This window comes from Cannabis sativa, chromosome 8, assembly GCF_029168945.1.
Source record: "Cannabis sativa cultivar Pink pepper isolate KNU-18-1 chromosome 8, ASM2916894v1, whole genome shotgun sequence".
In the NCBI taxonomy this organism is placed as follows: Eukaryota; Viridiplantae; Streptophyta; class Magnoliopsida; order Rosales; family Cannabaceae; genus Cannabis; species Cannabis sativa.
In genome coordinates this window covers 33002249-33029244 of record NC_083608.1, presented here as the reverse complement: position 1 = coordinate 33029244, position 26996 = coordinate 33002249, and the positions used below count along the sequence as shown (strand labels likewise).

The 26996-nt window shown below is 35.1% G+C and overlaps 3 protein-coding genes across 3 annotated transcripts; 2 read left to right on the top strand and 1 right to left on the bottom strand.

Annotated features, from left to right (window-relative positions):
• Positions 1–10599: 10599 nt before the first annotated feature.
• LOC115700513 (transcriptional adapter ADA2a) lies at positions 10600–15253 on the bottom strand. The gene is made up of 12 exons (XM_030628059.2): positions 15015–15253; positions 14645–14897; positions 14423–14488; positions 14146–14271; positions 13977–14052; positions 13254–13314; positions 13087–13142; positions 12909–12974; positions 12581–12803; positions 12120–12330; positions 11313–11618; positions 10600–11228 (listed from the first exon to the last, which is right to left on the bottom strand). Exons 1-12 carry the CDS (start codon positions 15065–15067, stop codon positions 11037–11039), a joined length of 1689 nt encoding a protein of 562 aa, XP_030483919.2. The 5' UTR covers positions 15068–15253; the 3' UTR covers positions 10600–11036.
• A 5544-nt stretch (positions 15254–20797) lies between these two features.
• Positions 20798–23240, top strand: LOC115700692 (pentatricopeptide repeat-containing protein At4g26680, mitochondrial). The gene has a single exon (XM_030628317.2). It carries the CDS (start codon positions 21339–21341, stop codon positions 22956–22958), a length of 1620 nt encoding a protein of 539 aa, XP_030484177.2. The 5' UTR covers positions 20798–21338; the 3' UTR covers positions 22959–23240.
• LOC115700693 (pentatricopeptide repeat-containing protein At1g74900, mitochondrial) lies at positions 22833–26820 on the top strand. Its single transcript, XM_030628318.2, has 2 exons — positions 22833–22966; positions 24647–26820. The coding sequence occupies exon 2, from the start codon at positions 24765–24767 to the stop codon at positions 26247–26249; it is 1485 nt and encodes a 494-aa protein (XP_030484178.2). The 5' UTR covers positions 22833–22966; positions 24647–24764; the 3' UTR covers positions 26250–26820.
• The last annotated feature ends 176 nt before the right edge of the window (positions 26821–26996 follow it).

Below are 26996 nucleotides of genomic sequence, written 5' to 3'. Positions count from 1 at the left end.
ACAAAGCCACTATATAAAACTAATCGCTTTTAACTTGAAACGAAATTAAACCATATCTTAAGCTTTCCTTCTTCAATGATTTACTATCTTGCTACTACTGGAGCGTGGAATACTAGGTTTCGAGTTGAAAATCAAAGAAAATGGATTAAAGGGGGAGAGGATTTTGTCGCGCAAAGGAGAAAAGAGAGTTTCGTATGTTTCAATTTATGTTTTAAAACTTATAACATATATATATAAATCGATAAGAATCGATAAGAATCGCTTATACATATCATAATAACAGTAATAATAATAATATAATATTAATAAAAACTTTATTATTAATAGCTATTTTATTAGTTTTAGCCACTAAAAAATCTTTAACTTTAGGATATTTGGTCAACTCCGAGTACCTCAAAATACCTCAATATTTTTAAAATTAACTTATCTCAATAAAATTTTAACAAAAAGCTTCGTTTCTTCTCTTTTCTCTATTCCATGGCGAAGAAAAGAAGAATGATTCGCAAGCCAGTTACTCGTGGGATTGATCCTGATTCAAGTGTTGATTAGTAAGAAGGGAAAGCAGAGAAGAAGATTCTACTTTAGCCTCTAGCCTAGACATGATTGTCGAAATTCTGAATGAGGAGGACACAAACCAGATTATCGAAAAATTTGGTTTAAAGATCAAAACGGTGAACATGAAACAAGGTAACCTGAATTGAGCTAAGGAAATGGAAGAAGAGAATGGATCAGATAAAAAACGGAAGCAGTTTCAGGATTCAACTATGAATCATTGGAAATTGTTCAAGGAGGAGAAAATCTTTTATTGAGATCCAATGTTGGCATACACAAAACCTATAGTCAAGATCAGTTTAAAAATAGCTTTAAAAATAGCTCGAGTAGACCCAGACAAAGTTAAAGAACAAGCTATTGATTGGAACACGACAGCGATATGTATGGTGCTTGGAGCCAACCTCCCATGGTTGTCTTTTAAGGCTTTATCAAAAGGATTTGGGGACACCTAGAGATTGCTCAAATTGTCAGGATGACAATGGGCTTGATTATGATCAAGTTCAACGATGAAGCAACAAGGGATCAGCTCTTAAAAGCAAAGGGTGATCCAATTCGACAAGAAACTTGTAATACTGAGACCTTGGTCTACAGATCTGAATGCCATTAAATTGATTCATTCAGTGCCTTTATGGATTCATCTACATGATCTAGATCTTCAGTATTGGGGAAAAATGCCTGAGTGCTTTACTTAGTACGATTGGGAAACCAATTATGGTGGACCAACATACTAAGGATCGCATAAGGATGCAATTTTCCAGGGTTTTAGTGGAAATGGACATAACTGATAATCCTCCTAAATCAATTCATTTTATCAATGAACACGACCAGCTAATGGAACAGAGCATTATTATGAATGGCTCCCAGTTAAATTTTAAAATTGTCTAGGGTATGGCCATATCATGGCAGACTGTCGAAAAAGGGGAGATTAAGAAGAGAAAGTAGGGCTCAAAAGTAGGTAACTCTGCTACTGAAACAAGGAGCAAGATGTTAGTGAATATAGGGACTGAGAAGATAGAAGGGAAAGTGTCTGGATAACAAGGAATGAAATCGAAGGAAAGAAGTCGATGGGGTCTCTAAGACAGAAGTTGGATGTTGGAAATATTTTACCAGCATCTAGATTTACTAACAAGTATGTTTCATTAACATCCTAATATGAATTTCTAAAACAATGAAATAAACACATATAAAGTTTAAGAAAACCTTACATTGGGTGCAGCGGAATATAATGACTCCTTCTGTTCAGATCTCTAGCCCTTCATTCCTTTCTATAGCAGAGCATTATCAAGATCTGAACCTGGATCTCTTTCTCTCCTTCTTGTTGATTGGATTCTTCACAGTCTTACATACTATGATTGAGGACCAACTTGATGTGTGTGGGCACTTACTCAATCACTAATGGCTGAAATAATTTAGTGAAGAAAGGCTATAGGTTTCAAATTGAAGAAGAAAGAAGAAGGAAGAGGTCTCATTTAGGTTTTTAGCTTTTGAAGGCATTAGTTTGGATGAAGAGACCATAGCTATCCTTTTATACTATCTTCAATAGGGTTAGGGTTGAATTATTATTGGATTAAAAAAAATATTGGGCAAAAATAACTTGTTGGACGTACACTTCAAAGGGCCAATCTCTAGTTACAATTTTGCCACTTTATTTCAACCACTTATTCTTCTTTTCAATAATATCACATTTTCCAAGTCAAACCTATAAATGCCAAAACTATTTATTTAATAATTAAAATAATTATCAAATAAAATTGTCAATTATAATATTTATTAATTAGACTCCATACAGTCTCTTAATTAATAAACCAACCCCAAAATACTATTTCTTCACAATCAAGCCATAACATAGTGAAAAAAATTCATAAACTAGACATAGCCTAATTTTAGAATTATAATTGATTAATTAAAATCAATTAACTGAGTCTTACAAGCAGTTTGTCTCAACTAGTATGGGGACCATGGGCCTATATAACCGAGCTTCCAATAAGCAGATCTAGAATTTACAAAGTAAATTCACTAACTTATTAATTCCTCATTGCATCCACCATAGAACTTGGAATTGCACTCTCAGTTACATAGAACGCTCTATATGTTCCACGATATAGATACGCTATTAATTATCCATTGTTATAATCCAATGATCCTCTATAGATGATCTACATTGCATAGGGATAAAATTACCGTTACACCCTTTCAATGTATTTTATCCTTAAAACACTTGGCCACCTATAAATAATATTTTAGTGAAATAATATAATCACTAAAATGAGATCTCAATCATTTATCTCTACTCAGCCAAGCTCGAAGGAAATCATCGTTTCACTTCTAAATACCTATAGAAGCTATATATTCCATATCTATGTTTAGCGCTCCCACTCAATTGTACTATCGTGTTCCCAAAATGTACGTATCACCCTGACCAAAAAGTAGGCTTAACTAACTAATCAAAGAACACAAATAACACTCTTGAGATCGAACCTAATCATGTCAGGATTAAGATCATTTGATCTAGGATCAACTAGGTGATATTGAATTGAATAGATATTACGGTAAATTTATCGTATCTAATCAAAGTTCAATATCGGTCCCTTCCAATGTATACTCCATACATCCGATACTGGTAAACTTTGCCAATGCCCTGGAAAGGACATAACACTTATCCAAGGTGTAAGTATACCTATCGCTGATTATCATGCCAGTCTAAATCCAATGAACTGACAAATCAGGGAATTAAGCTTTCGAACATATAATCATGATTATATTCCACTTTGTTGACAACACTATAATCATGAACAAATACATATGTTCTGGACCTAATAGAATTTATAATCATGAAATAAATCATGTGAACTATGCAACATAAAAAATAATTTCTAATCTTTATTAATTAGTAAATCTAATTATATTTAAATGTATTTTATTTAGGGCACAAAACCCAACACTGGATTACTCCCAAAAAAAAAGCCCTCAAAATTATATTAGAGTCATTTTTGAAACAACTGAGGAGGGGCAAGCTACTGGTAATAGCTTCAAGCCCTTAGAAGATTTGGAACAGGGCCAGATTAGAATAGAGGGTCCTAAAGAAGATGCTGAATTAGGTACTATCTCATTTAGTCATGGATAATTGCAATATTTTTTGCTAGAATGTTAGAGGTGTTAATAAAAAGGAGAAACAAGATGCAGTTTTGGATTTCTGAAGTGTCAATAAATTTGGTGTAGTGCCTTAGTTGAAACAAAGTTAAAGGAGAATAAAGTTAAAGAGATGATGGAGAATAAGTTTGTTAATTGGGAGTATTTCTCAAGTCCTACAATTGAAGATCGTATCCTAATTGTTTGGAGAAAAGCTTTTGTCATAAACTATAGTCATTACTGAAACCCCACAATTGGTTCATAGTTATGTTAAAATGTTTGGCCACACTAAAGCTTGTTGCATAACTTTTGTTTATGGTTTTAATACCATAGATGAGAGAAAGAATCTTTGGAGGGATCTATCGAATTTGAAACATCGAGTAAAACCCTGGCTTAGTCTAAGGGATTTTAATGCGGTGTTTAACACTGAAGATAGATCAGGAGGTAACCCCTTTTGTCTTGGTGACATGGCTGACTCTAATGACTGCATTTCCCAAGCTCATGTTGAACCTCTCAAGAGCACTAGTTCAACTTTTACTTGGACTAACAACCAAGATGGAGTTAGTAGAATTTATTCAAAAATTGCCCATGCTTTTGTTCATGAGGATTGGCATGACATGTTTGCTAATTCTACTGCTCATTTTGGCAAGGAGACAACTTCAGATCACTGCTCTTGTGTTTTTTCAACAAGAGCTGAAGTGAAAATAGGGATAAAACTCTTTCGATGTTACAATTTTTGGGTTGATCACCCTGACTTCAAGAGGCTGGTTTTATCTAGTTGGGAGAAACTGATGACAACACCTGGTTTAAACGGAATTTACCTCAAGCTTATGAGATTGAAACATAGCCTCAAGAAATTTAATCATGAGACAATAGGAGATGTGGGGAAAAACTACCAGCAAGCTAAAGACAGGTTCCTTGAAGCTAGAATGAAGGCCCAAGAGAACCCTAGGGATCATTTGTACCAGGAACAAGAGAAGACAACAACTAGCAACTTTATCTGTCATGAGAAGATGTATTTTAATTTCCTAAGACAGAGAATTAAGATCAATTGGCTGCAGAAACGAGATGATAACACAAAGTACTTCCATGCCTATATCAAGAAAAGAAAGGTTGAGAGCACAATAGCTATTTACACTAATGAACAAGGGGTTGTTATAGATAATTTTCCTCAGGTTGCTGACCATTTTTTGAGACATTTTTGAGAGTATATGGGAACAAGGAATGAAGGCTCAAGTGACCTGAACTAGCATTTTTTTTAGCAGACTATTAAACGATTTAGACCAGCAGCTGCTTCCGGTGCGGCCTTTCTCCATCAAGGAGATAAAAAAAAATCTATATTCAGCATCCTAGACACTAAATCCCCAGGCATAGATGGGTTTAGCTCTAGTTTTTTCAAGTCGTTGTGGGCTTATATTGGCAAAGAAATTTTCAAGGCTGACTCTAATTTTTTTGTGTCAGGTTATATGCCTCCTGAATTACACTCTGCAACGATTTCTCTAATCCCTAAACATGACAACCCATCTAAGGCAATAACCTATAAATCGATTGCATGTTGTTCAATCCTCTATAAGTGTGTTTCAAAGCTTCTATGTTCAAGACTGGCAAGGATGCTTCCTAACCTGATTAATCAAAACCAGGGAGCTTTTATCCTAGGTAGATCTATAGCCCATAATGTGATGATACTTCACGATCCTTTGAAGAACTATACAAGGAATTATATATTCCCTCGGTGTGCTATCAAGATAGACATAAGAAAGGCTTATGACACGATAACTTGAGATTTCCTTGAAGCCTTACTGAATGCATATAATATGCCTCAAAAGTTTGTCCAATGGGTGATGATTTGCATAAGATCTACATCTTATTCCATTATCATGAATGGAAGAGTCCAAGGGAGCTTCAATTGTGAAAAAAGACTTCGTCAAGGTGATCTTTTATCCTCTTTACTCTTTGTTCTTATAATGGAATATCTCACTAGTTACTTCAGCAGGCTGCCAATAATTCCAACTATAGATTCCATCTTATGTGTAAATCCCTTAGGATAGTTAATGTGACAGTCAGTAGTCCCGTGATCCGTAAGGGGAAACACCGGGTAAGCTGTGCAATCCCACACCGCCTGGGGAAGGTCAAGTGGGATGATTCTGAGACTGTGTAGGTATGGGACTGCACAGTTGAAGTAGGTGAAAGAAAGTTCTTGGGTCCCGAAGCTGTCCAGAAAACAAGATGCACCTTGTTGATATAGGTAGTACCAATCAATCCATTTAAGCTCTCTTCAACTGTGCAGTCCCATACCTACACAGTCTCAGAATCATCCCACTTGACCTTCCCCAGGCGGTGTGGGATTGCACGGCCACCGGTGTTTCCCCTTACGGATCACGGGACTACTGACTGTCACAATCACCCCCCCTTACGGGGTCCGACGTCCTCGTCGACCACACTTTCGGCTGGGTCAAGGCTCTGATACCATTTGTAACGTCCCCGCTTCAAGCCTCCATTGGGTCCTTACACCTACGGAATGAATGACTCTTATACACGAGTACGTCACTTTAGCTGCTTCCTGAATTGATGACTGACCCTACAGACCAACACGAGTGTTTCCAGCGTGCTTTGTCCTCACTCGCACGCTTCCTGGGAAAATTTCCCAAGAGGTCACCCATCCTGAAATTGCTCCCAGGTCAAGCACGCTTAACTAAGCACGCTGGAAACACTCGTGTTGGTCTGTAGGGTCAGTCATCAATCCAGGAAGCAGCTAAAGTGACGTACTCGTGTATAAGAGTCATTCATTCCGTAGGTGTAAGGACCCAATGGAGGCTTGAAGCGGGGACGTTACAAATGGTATCAGAGCCTTGACCCAGCCGAAAGTGTGGTCGACGAGGACGTCGGACCCCGTAAGGGGGGGTGATTGTGACGGCCGCAGTCCCGTGATCCGTAAGTGGAAACACCGGTAGCCGTGCAATCCCACACCGCCTGGGGAAGGTCAAGTGGGATGATTCTGAGACTGTGTAGGTATGGGACTGCACAGTTGAAGAGAGCTTAAATGGATTGATTGGTACTACCTATATCAACAAGGTGCATCTTGTTTTTCGGTAGCCCATCACGAAAGAATTCCACAGTTAAGCGTGCTTGACCTGGGAGCAATTTCAGGATGGGTGACCTCTTGGGAAATTTTCCCAGGAAGCGTGCGAGTGAGGACAAAGCACGCTGGAAACACTCGTGTTGGTCTGTAGGGTCAGTCATCAATCCAGGAAGCAGCTAAAGTGACGTACTCGTGTATAAGAGTCATTCATTCCGTAGGTGTAAGGACCCAATGGAGGCTTGAAGCGGGGACGTTACAGTTAACCTTTGCTTTGCTGACGATCTTACTCTAGTTAGCAAATGTACCATCCAATCAATATCTGCTCTTAAACAGGTACTCGAGGAATTTAGCAAAGCCTCAGGCTTACACATTAATTCTAAAAAATCTTAGATTTATTTTGGTGGTGTTGAACCTATAGTGAAACATAATATTCTTACTGATATTAAGCTTGCTAAAGGGTCCTTTCCTCTGAAGTACCTTGGGATACCCTTAAGGAATACTAAGTGGAAAGCTGAAGATTGTGGCATCATCATCAAGAAAATAAAACAGATGTTGTATAATTGGGCTAGTAGGCACCTGTCCTATGCTGGTAAAATGCAATTGATTCACTCAGTTTTACTTGGTCTTCGGAGCTACTGGATGAGCATCTTTGTTCTGCCTCAAAGTGTGACTAAAGAATTTGAGAGGTTATGTAGAGGCTTCCTTTGGGGTCCCAATGACAATAAAAGTAAAGTCCACATGGCTTCTTGGGAGAAAGTCTGTCTCCCAAAAGCCTATGATGGATTAGGCTTCAAAGTTTGAGTGAGATGGAATTATGCTAACCTAGCTAAGTTTGTGTGGGCTTTAGCCAGCAAGAAAGATCTTTTTTGGGTTAAATAGATTAATACCATTTATCTAAAATCAGATTCTTTTTGGTCATATGTTCTAAAGCCTAACACTAGCTGGTATTGGTGCAAATTAGGTCACCTAAGGAAGAGATTCTCAGAGATGGATATCAAGTCGGCTGGAACCTCAGGAAAAATTCAAAACTAGTTATATAACATTTCATTGCTGCAACAACAGGTCCCCTACCACAAAGCAATCTGGAGCTCTCTAAACTTACCTAAGCACCATTTTGTGCTATGGCAAGTGGTTAACTCCCAGCTATTAACTAGAGACAATATGGCCAGGTTGCAAATTCAATTAGAATCTCCCATCTGCCCAGTTTGTGAAAAGGAGAATGAATCGCATGAGCACCTTTTCTTTTCTTGTTACCTTTCCAACAGAGTGGTAGATCTGATTTTCTTTTGGTTGGGTAATCGATTTTGGCCTTTGGACTTCAAAGATTGGATTAGTTGGCTGTCTTCTGACTTGTCAAGTTAGGTGCATCGTATTCTTGTTGTGGTTTCAGCAGTTGTTTGCTACTGTATTTGAACTAATAGAAACATGTGTATATTTAAGGGTTGTTCAAGTTCAGCAAACAAAATTGTTGAAGATGTAAATAGCACAGTTCAGTAATAGATTACAATGTGTAAAGAATAAGAGAATGACTAGAATAGGGAGAGCTTTTATTTTGAATTTGCAAATGTAACAGGTTTTTATTTGTTTGTTGTTGTTCACTAGGAACTGATTCAGTTCCTTAGTGGCTGTTTTGTATTTGTTTGGTGCTTGATTAATAAAGTTATTCTTCTTGATATCTCAATAGTTCTATCAATAAAACTAAAACTAATGTGATATTTTTGGCCTCAAATTGGATCTCCAGTGTCGCCGAACTTGGAATTTTTTTAATTTCACAAATAACTTACATTATATCCACGTATTTCAATTAAATCTCCGTAATTAATAAATTACGCTTATTTATCCACTTATCGGGTCTTCAGGGTCACCGAACTTGAAAATATTTTTATTTTACAAATAACTTATATTATATCTACATATTTTAATTAGATCTCCGTAATTAATAAATTACGCTTATTTATCCACTTATAGTAAAATTTATAATTTATGCTAAATTAAGTTAGCAGGATCATAATCCTATTTCTACTAAATTAACACATAATATATAATAAATCCTAATTATTCATAATTAAGTTTTTGGGATATTACAGTCCAACACACATGTTGACACTTGGTGCTGGGCCCAGGGCCTAAGTTGACATATTTTCAACTTGGGCTTTTTCCAATCAAGTTCACCAAAAAGTGTTCTGGGCATTTTTTCCTTCATCAGAAATAATGAAGATTCAAGCAAACTCAGGGAGAAAACCACAAACCCAAGCCCCTGGAAACAGGGCCTAGCACCTAGATTGATCTGGTGCTGGGCCCAGCGCCCTGGTTGATAATCAACCTGGTGTGCTGCTTTCGATTGCTCAAATGCAAATCTGATTCGACCAATGATTCTGAAATGGTCAAAAATAGGGTAGGAGACATCGTCCTCAAGTTCAAGAACCTTGAAAGTATCAATACGAGATCTCGAGAGCTCAAGAATAGGGTACCCAACGCCCAAGTTGACAAATGGCCTGATGCGATGGGTTCTGCTTATCCATGTGACAATGCTTTTTATCGATCAAAATTATGTTTCTCTTACCCTTCAAAAAAAACCTAACAATTATGTTTCTTTTACTAGCGGTCCGTGTAATTTTATCTTAAAAAATTTACATTATAGACTAAAAATTACAAAAATACGTTAATACAGAAATATTTTTATTTTTACTCTTTGAACTTTTCAATTTACAAAAATACATCTTCAGTTAAAATAATAAACTATTTTTATATCTATTCTATATAAAATGTGGCTATATAACAGAATTCTTGGTTTCTGAGAAATTATTGGGTGACTTTTTTTTTGAATAAAATAAAAACAAATTATTAGATGTTGCCAAAGGGTCAGCATCCATGCAGTTAGTTAAACCTAAATGTAATTAATCCACCTAAAGTGTTGCAATTAATAATAAATTTGTTCATATTGTTTATTTTTTTAAAAAAAATTATTTTCAAATTTTGATATTTAGAATTAGTTAAATTTTAAATATTATTTTAAATTAAATTTGAATGTTTTGATAGTTTAACCAGATGAGCATTTTCATTAATTGCAAAGATAAATTTAGGACGAATAATAATTTTTTTTAATTACTATTACAAAGTATAATAGTAATTTTTGTTTTTATTTAAATTACTATTATGCTTTCAAATTTCAATAATTATCACTACATTGAATATTATTAATTTTAAAATTATGATATTAAAAAAAACTAAACACTAAAATAAAATTAACATACGTGACTTGACACGTAACATCTATCTAGTATATATATAGTTGTATTATAGTTATCATGAGAATATTTTTCTGATTGTTCTTTTTTTGTTTTATAATTTATTTAAATTTGTAGTGAAATTGATTTCTCAATTTTTTACTTTTTGATGAGCAAAATATATTTTAATAATTTTAAAATTTTACAAATGAAATTTTTGTAATTAAAAATTTTAAATCGTAAAATTGTAAATAAAATATAAAAGAAAAATATTTTTTAAAATTCATCAATTATCTTTATCTTCATATTATTTTCAACATCAAGTTATAATCATTTTTGCAAAGTTAAAATATAATATTTGCTTATAAAACATTTTGGAGAAAAAAAATATCATATGTACACTTTTAGGGAGTTTTGAATAATTTACTTTGCCAGAAATAAATTTCAAAGTGTTTCCCTAGCCTGTTTGCAAGAAAATATACATTGTAATTCTTTTTTATTATTATTTAACAAATCTACATGCAAAGAATAAAAACAAAGATGATAAAAACTTTTACTTAAGCATGTGCTTCAGCAGTATGACATCTAAAGTAAAATCTAAAGAAATGCTAATAACCAATCAAATTCACACAACTACATAAAGATTAGGTCACCGGATTGGATACAAAGATTACATGTCTTTAATAAGCTGAGCAATTTCGAATATACTGAACACTTGTAATTTGGATCAATTTAGGGACCGAAGGATATTTTTGTTTCATAAGGTACTAGACCATCAATCCCATAACCAAAATACAAAAAAGGCAATACGAGGCACCATGCCCTTCTTCTCTAATCAATTTAAGTTTGAGCAGCTTTATCCAGCACAACGGTTGGTTATAGAGCACCAACCGGGTTCACAGCGCTATTCAAATGCTTCATCTTATACATTATCTTATAATGTTTGGCCAAATAATCACTAGTCATGACTCATGAGCAGCATGGCTGTTACCTTATACAACAAGCAATAACTATACAAGTTCTGTAACAAAATTGAACACAAGATATGATCATGCTTGAGCTATCCCTTTCTTCACAAGCATATCATATACCCTATCAACTTTGTTGGGATCAACCTTAAACAAGTTATAGGCATCAGATTTCTTTGTTACCTTGCCATTCAACACTTCCACGGACATGATCTGTAACATGTTGAGATAATGTGAAGGTAGTATTCGGATTTCACTGCAAAGCTGTTTCTCCTGCATAGAGATTATAACAGCTAGATTAAATTTGTGTAAACTACAAGCCATTTTAAGCAATGAAAATTGTCACCGTGTTCTTACAGTTTCAGAGAGTAAATCAGCCCCCGCCAACCCAGTGATGTCCCAATGATCCAATGAGTTTGGAACCGATGGCATTGCTAAAGACGGATCCTTGGTACTAGAATGTAGATCAATGGATCCCCTAACAAGTCCCAGAGGACTACCATCAAATTCTTCTTTAATGTGACCAGGCTTATGCAAAACTTTGCCACTTGGACCAGCTTGAAAACTTTCTCTAATCCTAAGAGCACTTTCTTCGTTACTCCTCTTTTGTTGAATAAATTTATTAGCCTCAGCTGCTGTTTGGCAACCAACAGCTCGAGCTTCCTGCATAAGGTATAAATCAGAACAAGGTAAATTAAATTTTCTTTTTGATACAACAGGGCTGAGAACTCTTTCCCCCTCCTACACACACTCACACACCCAACCATGAACAAGGTAAACTATTTTATTTTAACATGGTTCACAGATTAATGCACATAAACTGATTACCGAGTTTTAGCACTTTATACATAAAGAAACCTGAGTACACCATCCCTAATTCATCAGAGAAATGCTGAAAGCACCCTAGGGTTGCCCAACACCATATACTGTTATAGGTTAAATAAATATCAGATCCTACATCTTTATACTTAAAATAATCTAATTTGAATTACCATATAACCCACTACTTAATTGCACCAATGACAATACACCACTTTGGACACCATGGTGCCTTATAGCAATGCTCAATTCATCAGGTATTTCTGGAGTCTTTTTTTTCATGACAATTAAAATATTAATGCTACTATTTTGGAAGGGACCAAGTACTGAAGATACAAAACTCACCTTAAGATCTTGTATTCTTTTTATAATTCGATGCTCCTCAATAATAATACGAAGAAATTCCTCGTGCTCTTCTTTTGAGTGGAATCGCATGAAGACCTTGAACCGCTGATATATTTCCTTTTCATCAGGTGAAAGATTCTTCTCAAATGGGTTGGGGTGAAGCAAATTTCTTTCCAGTATAAAGTCCTTCCTCCGTTTCCTCTCATCAAGCCTGTCAAGGATTTTCAATATCGATGAATAGCTTTATATAACACAGATGAAGTATACTTGAAAAATGTAAAAAAGAATTAATTCATAATATATAACCACCATCACACACATAGCTATAAGTTGTCATAAAAGACAGAGGAGAAGATGACATCTACTTTATTCTTCTCTAATTTCTTCTATTCTATTTTCATACATTTTCTCTTAACATCATAAAAGAATAAATCAAACATAATTGAGAAATTAACATATACTTTTTTGAGTAGATACGCAGTACTCGTAGTTTCAATTCACGCTCTGCCTCAGTGTCAGTATCCTTAAATTCCATATCTGCAAGCAATTGCTCTGCATCGTTATCATATTCAATTTCAAATTCATGCCTCTTGATATTATAGCCACTCAACTCTGTCAATGTAGGTCCCTCATCCCCTGATAAGCGAGGTTTCTTCTCCCCAATACTCCTATCCACTTGAGATTCTGTTAGAAATGTAAAATAAATTGATGACAACTAGAATATTTGAGTGTCACAAGCCCAACATGCATTGTCTAAGAGATTATTTGAATGACAGGGCATAAACAAACCTTCAGCTTTAATTTCATCTTTGATCATAGATTCGTTAGGAGGCTTTACTTGATCCCCTCCAACTTCTGATGTCCATGAGAAGAAAAAGCCATATTAATCAAGTAAATAAAACACATACACAAAAGAGAGAGAAAAAAAAAAAAAACGCAAAAACAAAGGAACATTTAACTATTTTACCAGTAGTTGGATGAGATGAATATGTAGAACCGGGATCTTTTTTGGTTTCTTCATATCTATTCAGCACAACAAAATGAATAAGCAAAGAGGCCTAGAGAAGGAGAACTGAATATACACACACACACACACAAACACATGTATTACACATAAACAAACACAAAATATACTTGACTATAGCAGATAAGGGAGGCTCTTCACTCGGTGGAAGCTCTATAATCATGGGGTTCTCTGCAGTTAAGAAAAAAAAAAAAGAGATGAGCAAATTTTTTTTCAGCCAACTTATCTATTTTTTTTCAAAGTTGTGAGGCAGATAGAAATTCTCTAAGATGATAATGAAGTGTATATTCACTGTGACAAAGAGTAAGTAAAAAGATGACTGAAAAAAAACAGTCTAATTAAGTAATTACAAGTTACCAAACCACAAAAATGAGCAAACAAAATGAAGAATAAAAGTGGCACCAAGTAATAACTAAGAAGCCGTAGACACCCAGAAAAGATTTATACATCCATTTGGCCAAGCTTCTACTTTTGCTTATAACTAGAAAAATAAGATAAGAATAAGCTTTGACTTATTTTTACCGTTGTTTGGATAACTATTATATGAAGATCTTTTTTTGAATGAAAAGTACCTAGCTATAAACAAAAGTAGAAGCTTAGCCAAACATGGCCAAATCCTAACTTCTTCCAAAAAAACTTTTCATTTTTTATCCAAACACTCCTAGAAGGACTTCAGAGCTTATAGAAACAGTTTAAATGGTTAAATTAAATCTATGGGGCAATTCTGATTAGCAGATAAGCATACAAGTGTATATAGTTGCGAACTGTGCAAGATCATTTTACTTTCTTAGCAAAGGTATAACATGATGAAATTGTAGGATTTATGGACTGACCTGTCTTGACTTCACCAGGTACTTTGGCCATGGCAAGGAGCTCATCTTTGCTCTTTCCCATAACATGGGATAAATCCTAAGTGGATAAATCATGGAAAACACCAGTAAAGGAAACTATACACAAACAAAAAAATAACAAAAGAAATTACATTAATAGCATTAGTCTTACAGGAAGGGGAAAACACGGGGACTTCAAGTATATAGCATCATAATGGTCAATACATTGTGCTTTGCTTTTTGTTCCAACATGTTCTGCAACTTCGTTCCAGTTCCCAAATCCATACATCCCAATACCCTAAAGAATGCAGGAGGTTCAGCCCCAAAACTCGAATTCTTTGAGATACTGTTTCATTGCAAATCACTAAAAAAATTCCGATAAATTTTTTTAAAAAAGCCAAACAAACAAGATTAATGAATAAAGAACCAATTGAAGTTTTTATCTTTACCTCCAGCAGTAATGTCTCTTCATCTGCATTCCAATCTGGACAAATCAGTGGAAAATACAAGTTGTCCTGTTGTAAACCAAAATCATATTCTTATACATTTAAATACGAAATGATCACTAACTTGATTATTTATAGAAATTTATATATTTGACAAAGTAGACACCGGTAAAAATTATAAATTCTTTAAAAAAAAAAAAAGAATATATAAACAGAATGACTAACCATAACCCTATAAGGGTGATTGGATTTGTGAGGAGTAACCTCAGCTCCAACTGAGAAGCACTCAATACAAAGATCAAAATCAGAGCAGACAACACATTTGATCCGAATTTTTCCCGAGATATCTTTGTTGCAATAATTGCAATGATATAAAGGAGCTTTCCTATCGCCATTTACTTGCCCCAAAACCACATTGTAAGCTGCGTTCTCGGCTGAATCGGAATTCAAAGCAATTCTCTTTCTTTTGGAAGATTTACTGAACATATGAAATAGAAAAAAAAAAATGAATTTCACGTAGTATCATAGTACAAAAAGCTGAAAGATAATTAGGTTAGAGTTTAGAAAAAGCTTGAATTTTAATCAAACTGAGAACCTCTGGTTGAGATCACTATCAGCAATTTTCGATACAGCTCGAGATCGACCCATATCTGGTCGAATTAGCCAAATGAATAAAAACCTAATTCGTCGTCGGTGCTTAGAAATTGGGGAAAATGGAGATGTAGAAATTTGGCTTCACGATTTTCGATTTCGAACCCGTTCGTGAAATATTAACCCAGAAAAAATTTGAAGTTTGACCTTTATAATAGGTGAAAAGACCAAAAGCCCCAAACTATAAGGGAAGGGGAATTTGATTTTAGGCTAATTAGTAATTTTTCCCCCCAAATTTTGACATGTACTAAATCGTGCCTCTAAACCTTTTTGGCGGTTAAAAATTCCCCTCGAACTATTGAGATTGTTAAATTTAAGGACTTTTATCTAATTTTAGTAAAAAAATTGTAACATAGATGAAAGTTTATGGGGCGTGATTTAGTACATATCAAAGTTTGAGGGGCGTGATTTGATAGATATCAAAGTCTGGGGAGCATGGTTTAGTACATAAACAATCACTGAACAGTAAAATTGAATGAAATTAGACAAAAGTCCTTAAACTTAACAATTTCAATAGTTCGAGGGGAATTTCTAACGGTCAAAAAAGTTCAGGGGGCACGATTTAATACATGTCAAAGTTCGGGGAGAAAAATTACTAATTAGCCTTGATTTTATATACTTAAAAGATTAAAAAAATTTAGGAAAATTTACATCTCAGTACACTTATTTCATTCATTTTATAAAAATGTGATGAGTTCAATTTTATACTAAAGTGTACCGTTTTGAGTACCGTTTTAAATTTAATTATTGAAAAAGTTGACTGAGACGTGTGTGGCGTGTGCTGACGTCATCATCACATCCATCACGTCTTCTTTCTTGCAGGCTTCAACTATTCACGCGCCCATTTTTGCAGCTCTTATTCAAATTACTGTCGGTTATTAAGTATTAGAAAAGGTTTATATTCCATATTTTCTTTATTTTTATATATTAATTATCAATTTTATATGGTTTTGAACAAGTTGAAGAGAAGGATGACGTCAGCGACAGTTGGATGGGACGTGCGTCAGGAGGTGCAGAGCACATGATCACGGTTTTCCAAATTTTCCATAATTGTTTTAATACCCCCTTCTGTAAACCTCCTTCCGTAAACCTCTTTCTGTAAACCTTCTTTGTAAACATATTTTGCAAAGCTGCCTCTTATAAATTTCAATATTTTTTGTTGCTTTCATATCAAGTTAGATGTTCACAATCAACATTATTTTAAAGTTGATATGTTTACAATTATTAATGGTGTTTATAATTTTCTTTTTATTTTCAAACTAAATATTGAATATATTCATGATATTAGTTTACAAAACTGATATACAAAAGAAAGATAGATCATACAAAGTAATTCATATAGAAAACATACTATTAGTTATGTTAATAAATCTATTAGTTTATTTTTGCATATTAAAACAAATTTTATTTTTCTTTTGTATATTGGAACAACAATTTATTTCATTTCATATAGCCTACAATATGTTAATAAACCTACTAGTTATCGTTTGTTGGAGGAATAATATTTTATTTTTTTTCAATACAGAATAAACTATAAATCAAACATATTGATATACGCCAAGAAACACATTAGTCTAATTTCCATGTATATTGGAACAACAATTCATTTTTTTGTTTCAAACACAATGTGTGAATATAAAATAACAAACTAATTAGTCTATTTTTTTTCAAGTTGAGACATCAAATCTGGTTGTATACAAAGTACATTACTGTAACATGTCTTATATAGTAAACCTGAATAACAATATATGCACTTGTCAAAGATTTGAATATGATGAAATTCCTTGCTCATAAGTTTATTAGGCATATATGAGTATAGTAGCCTTTTCATATAGCCTATCATCGGATATGCTAATAAATCTATTAGTTTATTTTAGCATGTTGAAACAAATTTTTATTTTTCTTTTCGTGTATTGGAATAATAATTCAGTTCATTTCTTATAGTATACCATTATATATGTCAATAAACTTAGTAGATTCTATTTGTTGGAACAACATTTTTTTTTTCAATACATAGTAAACTATAATCAAACATATGTCAATAAACTTATTAGTCTATTTTGATGTCGAAGTTGACGTACTTCTTCTTCCTCGAAGCAACGATCTCTGGTTTTCGTTTTTTTTTTTTGTTGTGATCAACTGATAGGTTTATTGGTCGATTGAATTGTAGATCGATTTAGAGAGATGATGATTTGCTTGTTGTATACAGCAACGTATTTGAGAGATATGATGATCGATTCTCTAATTTTCAGATCTGTCGAGGTCTCCGTCAATGGTATTTTTTCGTTCAAGTTTGGTTTGGTTTCTGTTTTTTGATTTCGTGTATTATTCTTATGGTATTTATAGCTTTCCGTTTTAATCAGGTTAACCACGCGCAGGGATGGCCGAGAAAAGTGGAGTTGTGGGCGCGTCTCCTTCATCGCCGGTGGTTCCAAAATAATCCCGGCTAATAACGGTATGGGTGATGACGTGTCACGGTATATGGATGGATTGTTTTTATATAACGTTTTTTTTTGTAATATTAATGTATATAATGTATATATATAAAAATTTCCCAAAAATTTATTCTTAAACCAAAACCTTTTAAACTAAAAAAACTATGATATTTTTTTCAAAACCCAAAAATACCCCCTCATAATTCAAACTCATTCTCTCTCCTTCCCTCAAACTCTCTCTGCATCATCTCTCTCTCTCTCTCTCTCTCTCTCTCTCTCTCTCTCTCTCTCTCTCTCTCTCTATCTCGCATCCCACAACCGCCCACCCTCACCACCACCTCCGACCACCCGCACCAACACACTCGACCCAGCCCCCCTCTCTCGGACCACCCAAACGTCGCACCCCCTCAGCCCCACTCTCTCTTCCTCTCTCTGAAATCGAAAAAAAAGAATCCCCAGAGTCCGATGGTCGGACCCCGGTCCGACCAATCGGACCCATCGGACCTGGGGGATTTTTTTTTCTTTTCGATTTTAGAGAGAGGAAGAGAGAGTGGGGTCCGATTGGTCGGACCCCATCGGACCACATGGTCCGACCATCGGACTCTGTGGGTTTTTTTTTTCGATTTCAGAGAGGAAGAAAGAGTGGGGTTGAGGGGGTGCGACGTTTGGGTGGTTCGAGAGAGGGGGGCTGGGTCGAGGGTGTTGGTGCGGGTGGTCGGAGGTGGTGGTGAGGGTGGGCGGTTGTGGGATGCGAGATAGAGAGAGAGATGATGCAGAGAGAGTTTGAAGGAAGGAGAGAGAAAGGGTTTGAATTATGAGGGGGGTATTTTTGGGGTTTTGAACAAAAAAAGTCATAGTTTTTTTAGTTTAAAAGGTTTTGGTTTAAGAATAATTTTTTTTTTTTTTAAGTATATAAAATCAAATTTCCCTAAAGGAAATACAAGAGAATAAAATTGAGCAAAATGTATGTATACTAGGTTGATGTTCATTGCAATCCACTAGGTTCAATTAATTTTTAATTTTTGAAATAACGTTTGAGATTTTAATTATTTTTTAGTAGGTAATGTATCTTATAATGTAATTTATTATATTCTTTAACAAAAATTCACATTAGTAAATTTGAGTGTCTATATAGGCTAAATTCGTAAATTTGATATAAATTTTTTTTTATTTTCAAACTTTACGAAAAATAATAATAAAGTAAAAAATATGGTTGAAAATATTTATAATATTTTAAATTTAATTTTTTTTTATTTTAATTGAAAGTTAAATCAATAAATTTAAAAATATGATTAAAAATAGGAAAATTACCTCATATAGTATTTTTTTTAATTTTTTTTTCAAATTTACAGTTTGTGTTTTTAAAGTGGTTTCTCCGGTAGTTTTTATGTGGGTTGCTATACGGATTTTGGTTGTAATTTAAGTTGTTCTGTTAGTTGCAATAGGGGTTTCTATATAGAATTTCGTAAAAATACAAAAAAAAAAATTGTTTTGAAGTGTAAAAATGAAAATATTTATATAAATTAAAATATAATGGGTCGGTGGTCATGGGTTGTCGGGTGCTTCTCGTGGGTCGTCGCAAGTCATAATGGGTCTTCTCGGTCGTGGGTCGTCTTGGTCGTGGGATGTCTTGGTCGGTCGGAGCTCGTGAACTGTCGGGGCTTGAGTGCTTCTCGTGGTCCGATGGAGTTTTGTTGATGGTCCGGTGGAGTTTTGTTGGGAATGGGTTTGGAGAGTTAGAGAAAGAGAGAGAAACGAGAGAGTTAGTGGGAGAGTGGGGTTTGAAATGAGGAGAGTATTGTTGAGATTAAAGATGTTTGGAGGGTATTATTTTTACATTTTTTTTAAGAAGCATATAAAAACAATTTATGCTTTTTTTAAGTATATAATGTCAAATTTCCCAAATATTAAGTGAGCACTAGTGGAATTTAAAAAGTAAAAGATTTGAGTATTTTTAACTTTTAAGTGTATATCTAAAATTTCTTTTGAGAAATTTGCGGCAAAAGTCCCCAAAAAGTTCACGTTGATGCTGATTAGTCCCCAAGCTCCAAAAATAGCGGCAATAGTCCTCAAGGTCACACTTTTTATTTGTCAGTTGGTCTTCAAGTTAACAGATCTGTTAAACCCAATTCAAATGTCACGTGTCGAAATATTATTGGTGGGTATTATTATTTTAATTTAAAAAAATAAAAATAAAAATAAATAATTTAAAAAAAAATTATTTTTTTCTTTTTCTTTTTTTGTTTCGTTTTTTTTTTCTTTTTCTTTCTTTTCTTCTTCGTCTTCTTCGTTTTCTTCTTCTTCAACCCAACCCTAACCTAACCAGCCACCGGAGCACCACCACGACCCCATGGCCAGCCCTAATCCCACTCCAGCCCCGATCCCACGACCCCACGGCCAGCCCTAACCCCACTCCAGCCCCATCCCCACGACCCCAACCACAACCCCCGACCAAATCTGTCGCAATACATCAAATTTACTAAAAATTTCAAAATAATCCCCTCATTCACAGATTCAAACCCACAACAATTTCAAACTTAAAAACTACAAAATCAAGAATGCAAAACAATAACCAATAAAAAAGAATCAAATCAGATGAATGGATCAAAAAAAAAAAAAAACTAACCTTTGGAATCATATTTATATTTGGGACAATCGCAGATCCCCATGGGTCTTAACGACAACGGATCAGTTAGAGGAGGAGGGTGGGGTTTCAGGAGGCGGTCAACGGTGCAATAGTGGGTCTCGACGGGGCGGAGGGTGGATCAATTTGAGAGATGCAGGTGCAACGGTGATTGGTGTTCAGCGAGGGTGGGTCTCGACGGGACGGAGGAGGGTAGGCTATCGGGTTGGGTGTCAACATGGTGGAGGTCTGGCCGTGGGGTCGTGGTGGTGGAGGTCTGGCCGTGGGGTCGTGGGGTCGTGGTGGCTATCGGGTTGGGTCTCAAAGAAGACGAAGAAGAAAAGAAAGAAAAAGAAAAAAAAAGAAAAAAAAAAAGAAAAGAAAAAAGAATTTTTTTAAAAAATTATTTATTTTTATTTTTATTTTTTTATTTTTTTAAATTAAAATAATAATACCCACTAATAATATTTCGACACGTGGCATTTTAATTGGGTTTAACAGATCTGTTAACTTGGAGACCAAAAGTGTGACCTTGAGGACTATTGACGCGCTTGGGACTAATCAGCATCAACGTGAACTTTTTTTAGAACTTTTGCCGCAAATTTCCCATTTCTTTTTATTGTCATTGTAACTTGTAAGTACATAAATATTGTGTGTTTGTTTGTTTGTTTGTTTTCTTTTTCAAAATGAATAGAATGTATATTTGCAAAAGATTTTTGTAGATGGGAGAAGAAGATTTTCTAAAACTCTACAAGGTGGAAAAAATCCTATGAAAAAACCTTGGCCGTCTTTCTCTCTCACAAACTCTCCCAAAAACCGTTCGTACCTCTTTCCGGCCTTGCTACCATTACGGCGCCTCCGCCATGTCTGTTCAGATTTCAGGCTTCTTCTTCTTGGCTTCTTTCTGCAAATATGATTGAACTCTTCTTCTTCTTCTATAAGCACCAAGTAAATGTCGTCGTTTCGGAATTCAGAAGGAGTTATCACCAGGTGACAACGTTCTTATTTCGTTGGATAAGCTTGAATTTATAACAGGCCTTATTATATGTTACATAGCACATAATAAAGGTCATCATTTTCTGTCTTTCAACAAGGTTAGTAGGTCATTATGTAAAGTTTTTTTTCTGTTAATGGAGTAAACACATTGCATTATATTAATTTTGGGATGACCGATAATTTCAATTACTAGGGACTCAAATATTTTTATGTCATGAGTAAGTTCCCATTTCGTCGGTTTTCAACTTTTCTTAATTCAACTGAGAAGGAATCTATCAGTGTTGAACCCATAATTTCTGGGATTTTGAGGGGAAGGAATTGGAATCCGATTCCATTACCCCACAGAACGATTCCTGAACCGCAAGGACAAGACCTTGATTTTGTTAATGTTGCTCATAGCCATCTAATTCATTCCGATTGGACTAAGCTTGACTCTTTATCGAATGGCTTGACCGCATTTAGGGTAAAACACCTTCTGTTGAAGATTCAGAAGGACCATGTTCTTTCACTTGAGTTTTTCAACTGGGTTGGAAGTCAAAAGCCTAGTTTGCATACCCTGGAAACCATTTCCATTATTCTCCACATTCTCACCAGAAACCGAAAATTTAAGTCCGCGGAAGCTATTTTGAGGCCTATTCTTGCCTCGAATTCTATAGACTTACCTTCCAAGCTGTTTGAATCAATAGTGTATTCGTACCGGTTATGTAATTCTTCTGCTCATGTTTTTGACTCCCTTTTCAAGACTTTTGCTCATATGAGAAAGTTTAGGAATGCCACTGACACTTTCTGTAGAATGAAGGATTATGGGTTTTTGCCAACGGTTGTGTCCTGCAATGCATATCTGAGCTCTTTGCTCGGTCTTGATAGAGTTGATATTGCTTTAGCATTCTATAGAGAAATGCGGCGCTATCGAATTTCACCAAATGTTTTTACTCTTAATATGGTGATGTGTGCGTATTGTAGAATGGGCAAGTTAGACAAGGCTGCTGAGGTTTTTGGTGAAATGGAGAATATGGGTTGTAGTCCTACTATTGCATCCTATAACACATTGATGTCTGGGTATTGTAGTAAAGGTCTTCTGAGCATGGCTACGAATCTCAAAACTTTGATGGGTAAGAATGGCGTACACCCTAATGTCATAACTTATAACACTCTTATCAATGGTTTCTGCAAAGAAGGGAAATTACATGAAGCAAATAGGCTTTTTAGCGAGATGAAGGCCATAAAGGTGGATCCTAATACTGTAACTTACAATATCTTGATAAATGGTTATGGTCAAGAGGGTAATTGTGAAATGGGTAGTAGGCTTCATGAGGAGATGTCAAGGAACCGAGTAAAGGCTGATATTCTGACATATAATGGCTTGATTTTGGGACTATGTAAGGAGGGCAAGACCAAGAAAGCTGCATATCTGGTTAAAGATCTTGATAAGGAGAACTTAGTTCCAAATGCATCTACTTTCTCTGCCCTGATTAGAGGGCAATGTGTGAGGAACAACTCTGACCGTGCCTTTCAGATATATAAAAGTATGGTCAGGGGCGGTTTCCATCCTAATGCTCATACTTTCGAAATGTTGATTTCATCCTTTTGCAAGCATGAAGATTTTGATGGTGCAGTGCTAATCTTAAAGGAAATGTTTAAAAGATCTGTGATTCCCGATTTGGTTATATTGCATAAACTTTATGAAGGGCTGTGCCAGGGTGGGAAACAAAAACTGGTCCTATTATTATGCTCTGAGATGGAAGCAAGGGGCCTTACACCTCAAGGTTTTGACAAAGATAAGATTATATATGCTCTGGGACTTAATAAGGAGAGCCAGCCATTCAGAGATTAACTTATAAGGTTACAACCTTACTTGCCTTGTATCAAATTTTTAACATAGATTTTTTTTTTTTTTTTCTTAGTGAAATTTAACATAGATCAGTACATCATGTTAGCACAATGTACATTTCATTTGACATCTGTATACCTATAGCTTAAATGTAGTATTTATGATATGCATATGTACATAATCTTTGTTTTCTTTTCTCTCTTACACCTAAAATGGTTTCGCATAATGGTTTGAGTTGTTTGTTTACAAAAACTATTTAATGGATTTAATAACCTTCTATGCTCTCTATCAGTTGCACATGAACGTTCGTTATAGTTGATTTTGCATTATCACATCTGTATATGATTGGTGTCCAAATATTAATTCTAATTTAAGAAGTGGATTGTCTTGGTACAATTACTTGAAACTCTACATAGACAACAAATGCTGCTTAATTTTCTCCCAAGGTCAATTCATTCTCAGCTGCGTTGTGAGTTAAGTACAATACAGATATGTCTAAGTTAGTTAGATGATAGTATTATAATTTTTAATTATAATGGATAATGTCATATACACCATTGCAATGTACATATCCTTGGTTATATGTTGTTTGGCAGAGCAATTGATAAAATAAATAGCATCTATAGTAAAGATATGCTCGGTACAAAAAATCAATCTTTTGCGGATATTAGTATCTTACATTGATTTGACTTAAAAAAGAAAATGGAAATTATTAGTGATAGCTCTCTCAACCTAACTCGAAAACATAACTCAATGAAAGTCTAATACACCCAAAAAAGAAAAAAAGACAATGCCATTTAAAAAATACAAAAAACAAATTTATGTTGAAAAGATGAACCACATCAGAGGGTAATAACTTGGTTGGGAGAACCACACAATAGCATAATCATTCAAAACCTTCCGTGACACTATACTCATGAGTTAGGTTCATTCAGAAATTATTAATATTACATGACTATAGCATTTATAACGACTTGGGACAAAAATGTATTATAATACTATTGTAAGCAGATTAGAAACTGGTATAGCAGAATAAAATTATAGTAGTAATAATATTAACCAAACATGCAAAAGTTTTGAGAGGCTGGATCTCTCCTATAATGCTGAAACTATTATCTAGCTCAAGCACAATCTTTCACTAAATTACTCGACATTACAATAAATAAATTGAACCAATAGCAAGCTGCCCTTGCCTTAGTGTAACCCTTTACCTCTTCCTAACATTTTGAAACACACGATGAGTCTAATAATTTATATATTTCTTGTAGAACTTTAATAGGTGAGCTCCAACACCACTGCAAAAGGGTGAAAAAGAAAACGTAAGTATCCATCTAAAGTATTTGTATGAATAGTTCATTTTATAAATAAAAATATAAATACAAACATCCACATATTATAAATGGTAAAGTAAATAGTTAATTAAGCATAACATTAACAATAGTCAATTGTATTGGTATTTTTATTATACATTTGAGTTTCATGATTATAAATGAAGCAATATTTTGTACACTATTATACAATATTTTATACATTTGAATAAGCTGGTTGGAGACTGGTTATGTTCCGAAAGATTAGTATGAGACTATGAGTCAAATCAAACATTAATATTTCCAATTACTTTTAGTTTGGATGTTACTTGTAAAAATAAATTTTTTCTTCTTATAATAAGTACAGTTTTTGGTTTTTGGCAGAAAAATATAAAGGGAAAGCAAAGCACAACCCAAGTCCATTCGGTTGTCAACAATTCTCTTTTAGTTTATCTGTTTGGTTGTCGAGGAAACGGAGGGAAAATGTGCAAACCTACAAGAAATGTCCACCATGCTTTGTAGAACCCCACAAAAGAAAATCCCAATCCATGTTCCAAAACCCATATTCTCTATTCCATGTCGCTCACTCTCTGCCATGCCACCTGCGGCGGCAGAGCTGGAACAAGTTGCTGCCATGGCCGAACTCATTCTAAAAGCTGCCCCAGAAACTCTACCCGAAACTCTTCTCAACTCCACTTTAGATTGGTCCCCGGACCTAGTTGATAAGATCCTTAAACGACTCTGGAACCATGGACCTAAAGCCCTCCAATTTTTTAGGGTCCTCGATCGCCACCCTAAGTATGCTCACTCCTCCTCTTCATTCGACCATGCAATTGACATTGCCGCCCGTTTGCGGGACTATAAGACAGTTTGGACCCTAGTTGCTCGCATGCGCTCTCGCCGGCTCGGTCCCGAACCCAAAACTTTCGCCATTATTGCCGAGAGGTATGCCGCTGCTGGTAAGCCTGATAGAGCTGTTAAGGTCTTTTTGTCTATGCACGAACATGGTTGTCCTCAAGATTTGAATTCATTCAATGCTTTTCTTGATGTGTTATGTAAGTCAAATAGGGTAGAAAAGGCTTATAATTTGTTGAAAGTTTTCAGGACTAAGTTTAAGGTTGATACCATTAGTTATAATATAATTGCAAATGGGTGGTGTTTGGTTAAGCGAACTCCCAAGGCATTGGAGATTTTGGAAGAGATGGTGAAGAGAGGATTAAACCCAAGTTTGACTACATATAACATAATGCTTAAAGGGTATCTTAGAGCTGGTCAGATTAAGGAAGCTTGGGATTTTTTTATGGAAATGAAGAGAAGGGATTGTGAAATAGATGTTGTTACCTATACCACTTTAGTTCATGGTTTTGGTGTTGTTGGTGAGATTGCAAAAGCTCGGAAAATTTTTAATGAGATGGTTGGGGAGGGTGTGCTTCCTTCAGTTGCCACTTACAATGCTTTGATTCAAGTTTTGTGTAAGAAAGATAGTGTTGAAAATGCCATAGCTGTTTTTGAGGAGATGGTGAAGAAGGGTTATGTGCCTAATTCTATAACTTATACAGTGTTGATTAGAGGACTATGTCATGCGGGTCAGATGGAGAGGGCGATGGAGTTTATGGACCGAATGAAGGGTGATGATTGTGAGCCAAATGTACAGATATACACCATTGTGCTCCGTTACTTTTGTGAGGCTGGGGAGATTGAAAAGGGGTTGAATGTGTTTGAGAAGATGAGCAGTGCGAATTGCTTGCCCAATTTGGATACCTACAATGTTTTGATAAGTGCAATGTTTGTGAGGAAGAGATCAGAAGATTTGTTGATTGCTGGGAAATTGTTAATTGAGATGGTTGATAGAGGATTTCTACCCCGTAGGTTGACGTTCCATCGAGTTTTGGATGGACTTTTGTTAACGGGTAATCAAGCTTTTGCAAGAGAAATTTTGAGATTACAGACCAAATGTGGACGCCTTCCTCGTCAATTCAAATTATAGGGCTGTTTGATGTTTCAAATTAGCTATTGAACTTGAATTGGAGTGTAAGTGGAATTCATTTATTTGATTGGGTGAATAGGTCTTGGAAAGACATTTCAAGTTATAAAAAGCAATGTTTCCGTTTGTAATCTCCATTTTTGGAGTTTTGAATTGAGTTGGTCAGCCTCTTCAAGTAAGTTTTAATACTAGTCATTGTTGCTTCTGTAAGTGGTCAACAAATGGGATTGGCTAAGGATAACCGAACTCTTTTTAATCTTGAGTCTTCCACTGGAAATGATACTTTGCAGGGCAACAATTAGATGAAGAAGAGTATCAGTTTGGTTAATTCTGAGATTCATTTGTTTCTTCTCTGGGCTATTGAAATCTCATGTTTTGGGATACCATTGTTGCCAATTTATTTCATAAAACATAAAATTTATTGTATCATCACTTTGTAATTCAAGGGGCAGTGATATACCATTACCAAATACAAAAATCTTAGATGGGCACTTGGAAGTTTTTTTTTTTGTTTAATTATGTATAGGAATGAAAGTTTCATTTAATATAATTGAAAGAGAAATTTACATGAGATGACCTTAATTTGAGTCCTACTCTAGCTCTCCCAAGGAGTTTCTCCAATATGAATCAACTTGTTATAAACACCAATCAATGCAGTGAATCACGAAGAACAATCTAAGAGACTTTGGCTCTTCATGAGCTCTTCAATCCATCATGACACCATGATCTTCAGCCAATTTCTTCAGGTCT

Bases quoted from the DNA above. Each gene is read 5' to 3' on its own strand.
- LOC115700693 (XM_030628318.2), top strand. From the start codon at position 24,765: ATGTCCACCATGCTTTGTAGAACCCCACAAAAGAAAATCCCAATCCAT.
- LOC115700513 (XM_030628059.2), bottom strand. From the start codon at position 15,067: ATGGGTCGATCTCGAGCTGTATCGAAAATTGCTGATAGTGATCTCAAC. The intron at 12,804-12,908 runs GTTTGTTTATGC...CATTTCTAACAG, and splicing joins AGATGAAATTAAAGCTGAAG to AATCTCAAGTGGATAGGAGT. The intron at 12,331-12,580 runs GTATATGTTAAT...AATCCTTGACAG, and splicing joins CTGCGTATCTACTCAAAAAA to GCTTGATGAGAGGAAACGGA.
- LOC115700692 (XM_030628317.2), top strand. From the start codon at position 21,339: ATGAGTAAGTTCCCATTTCGTCGGTTTTCAACTTTTCTTAATTCAACT.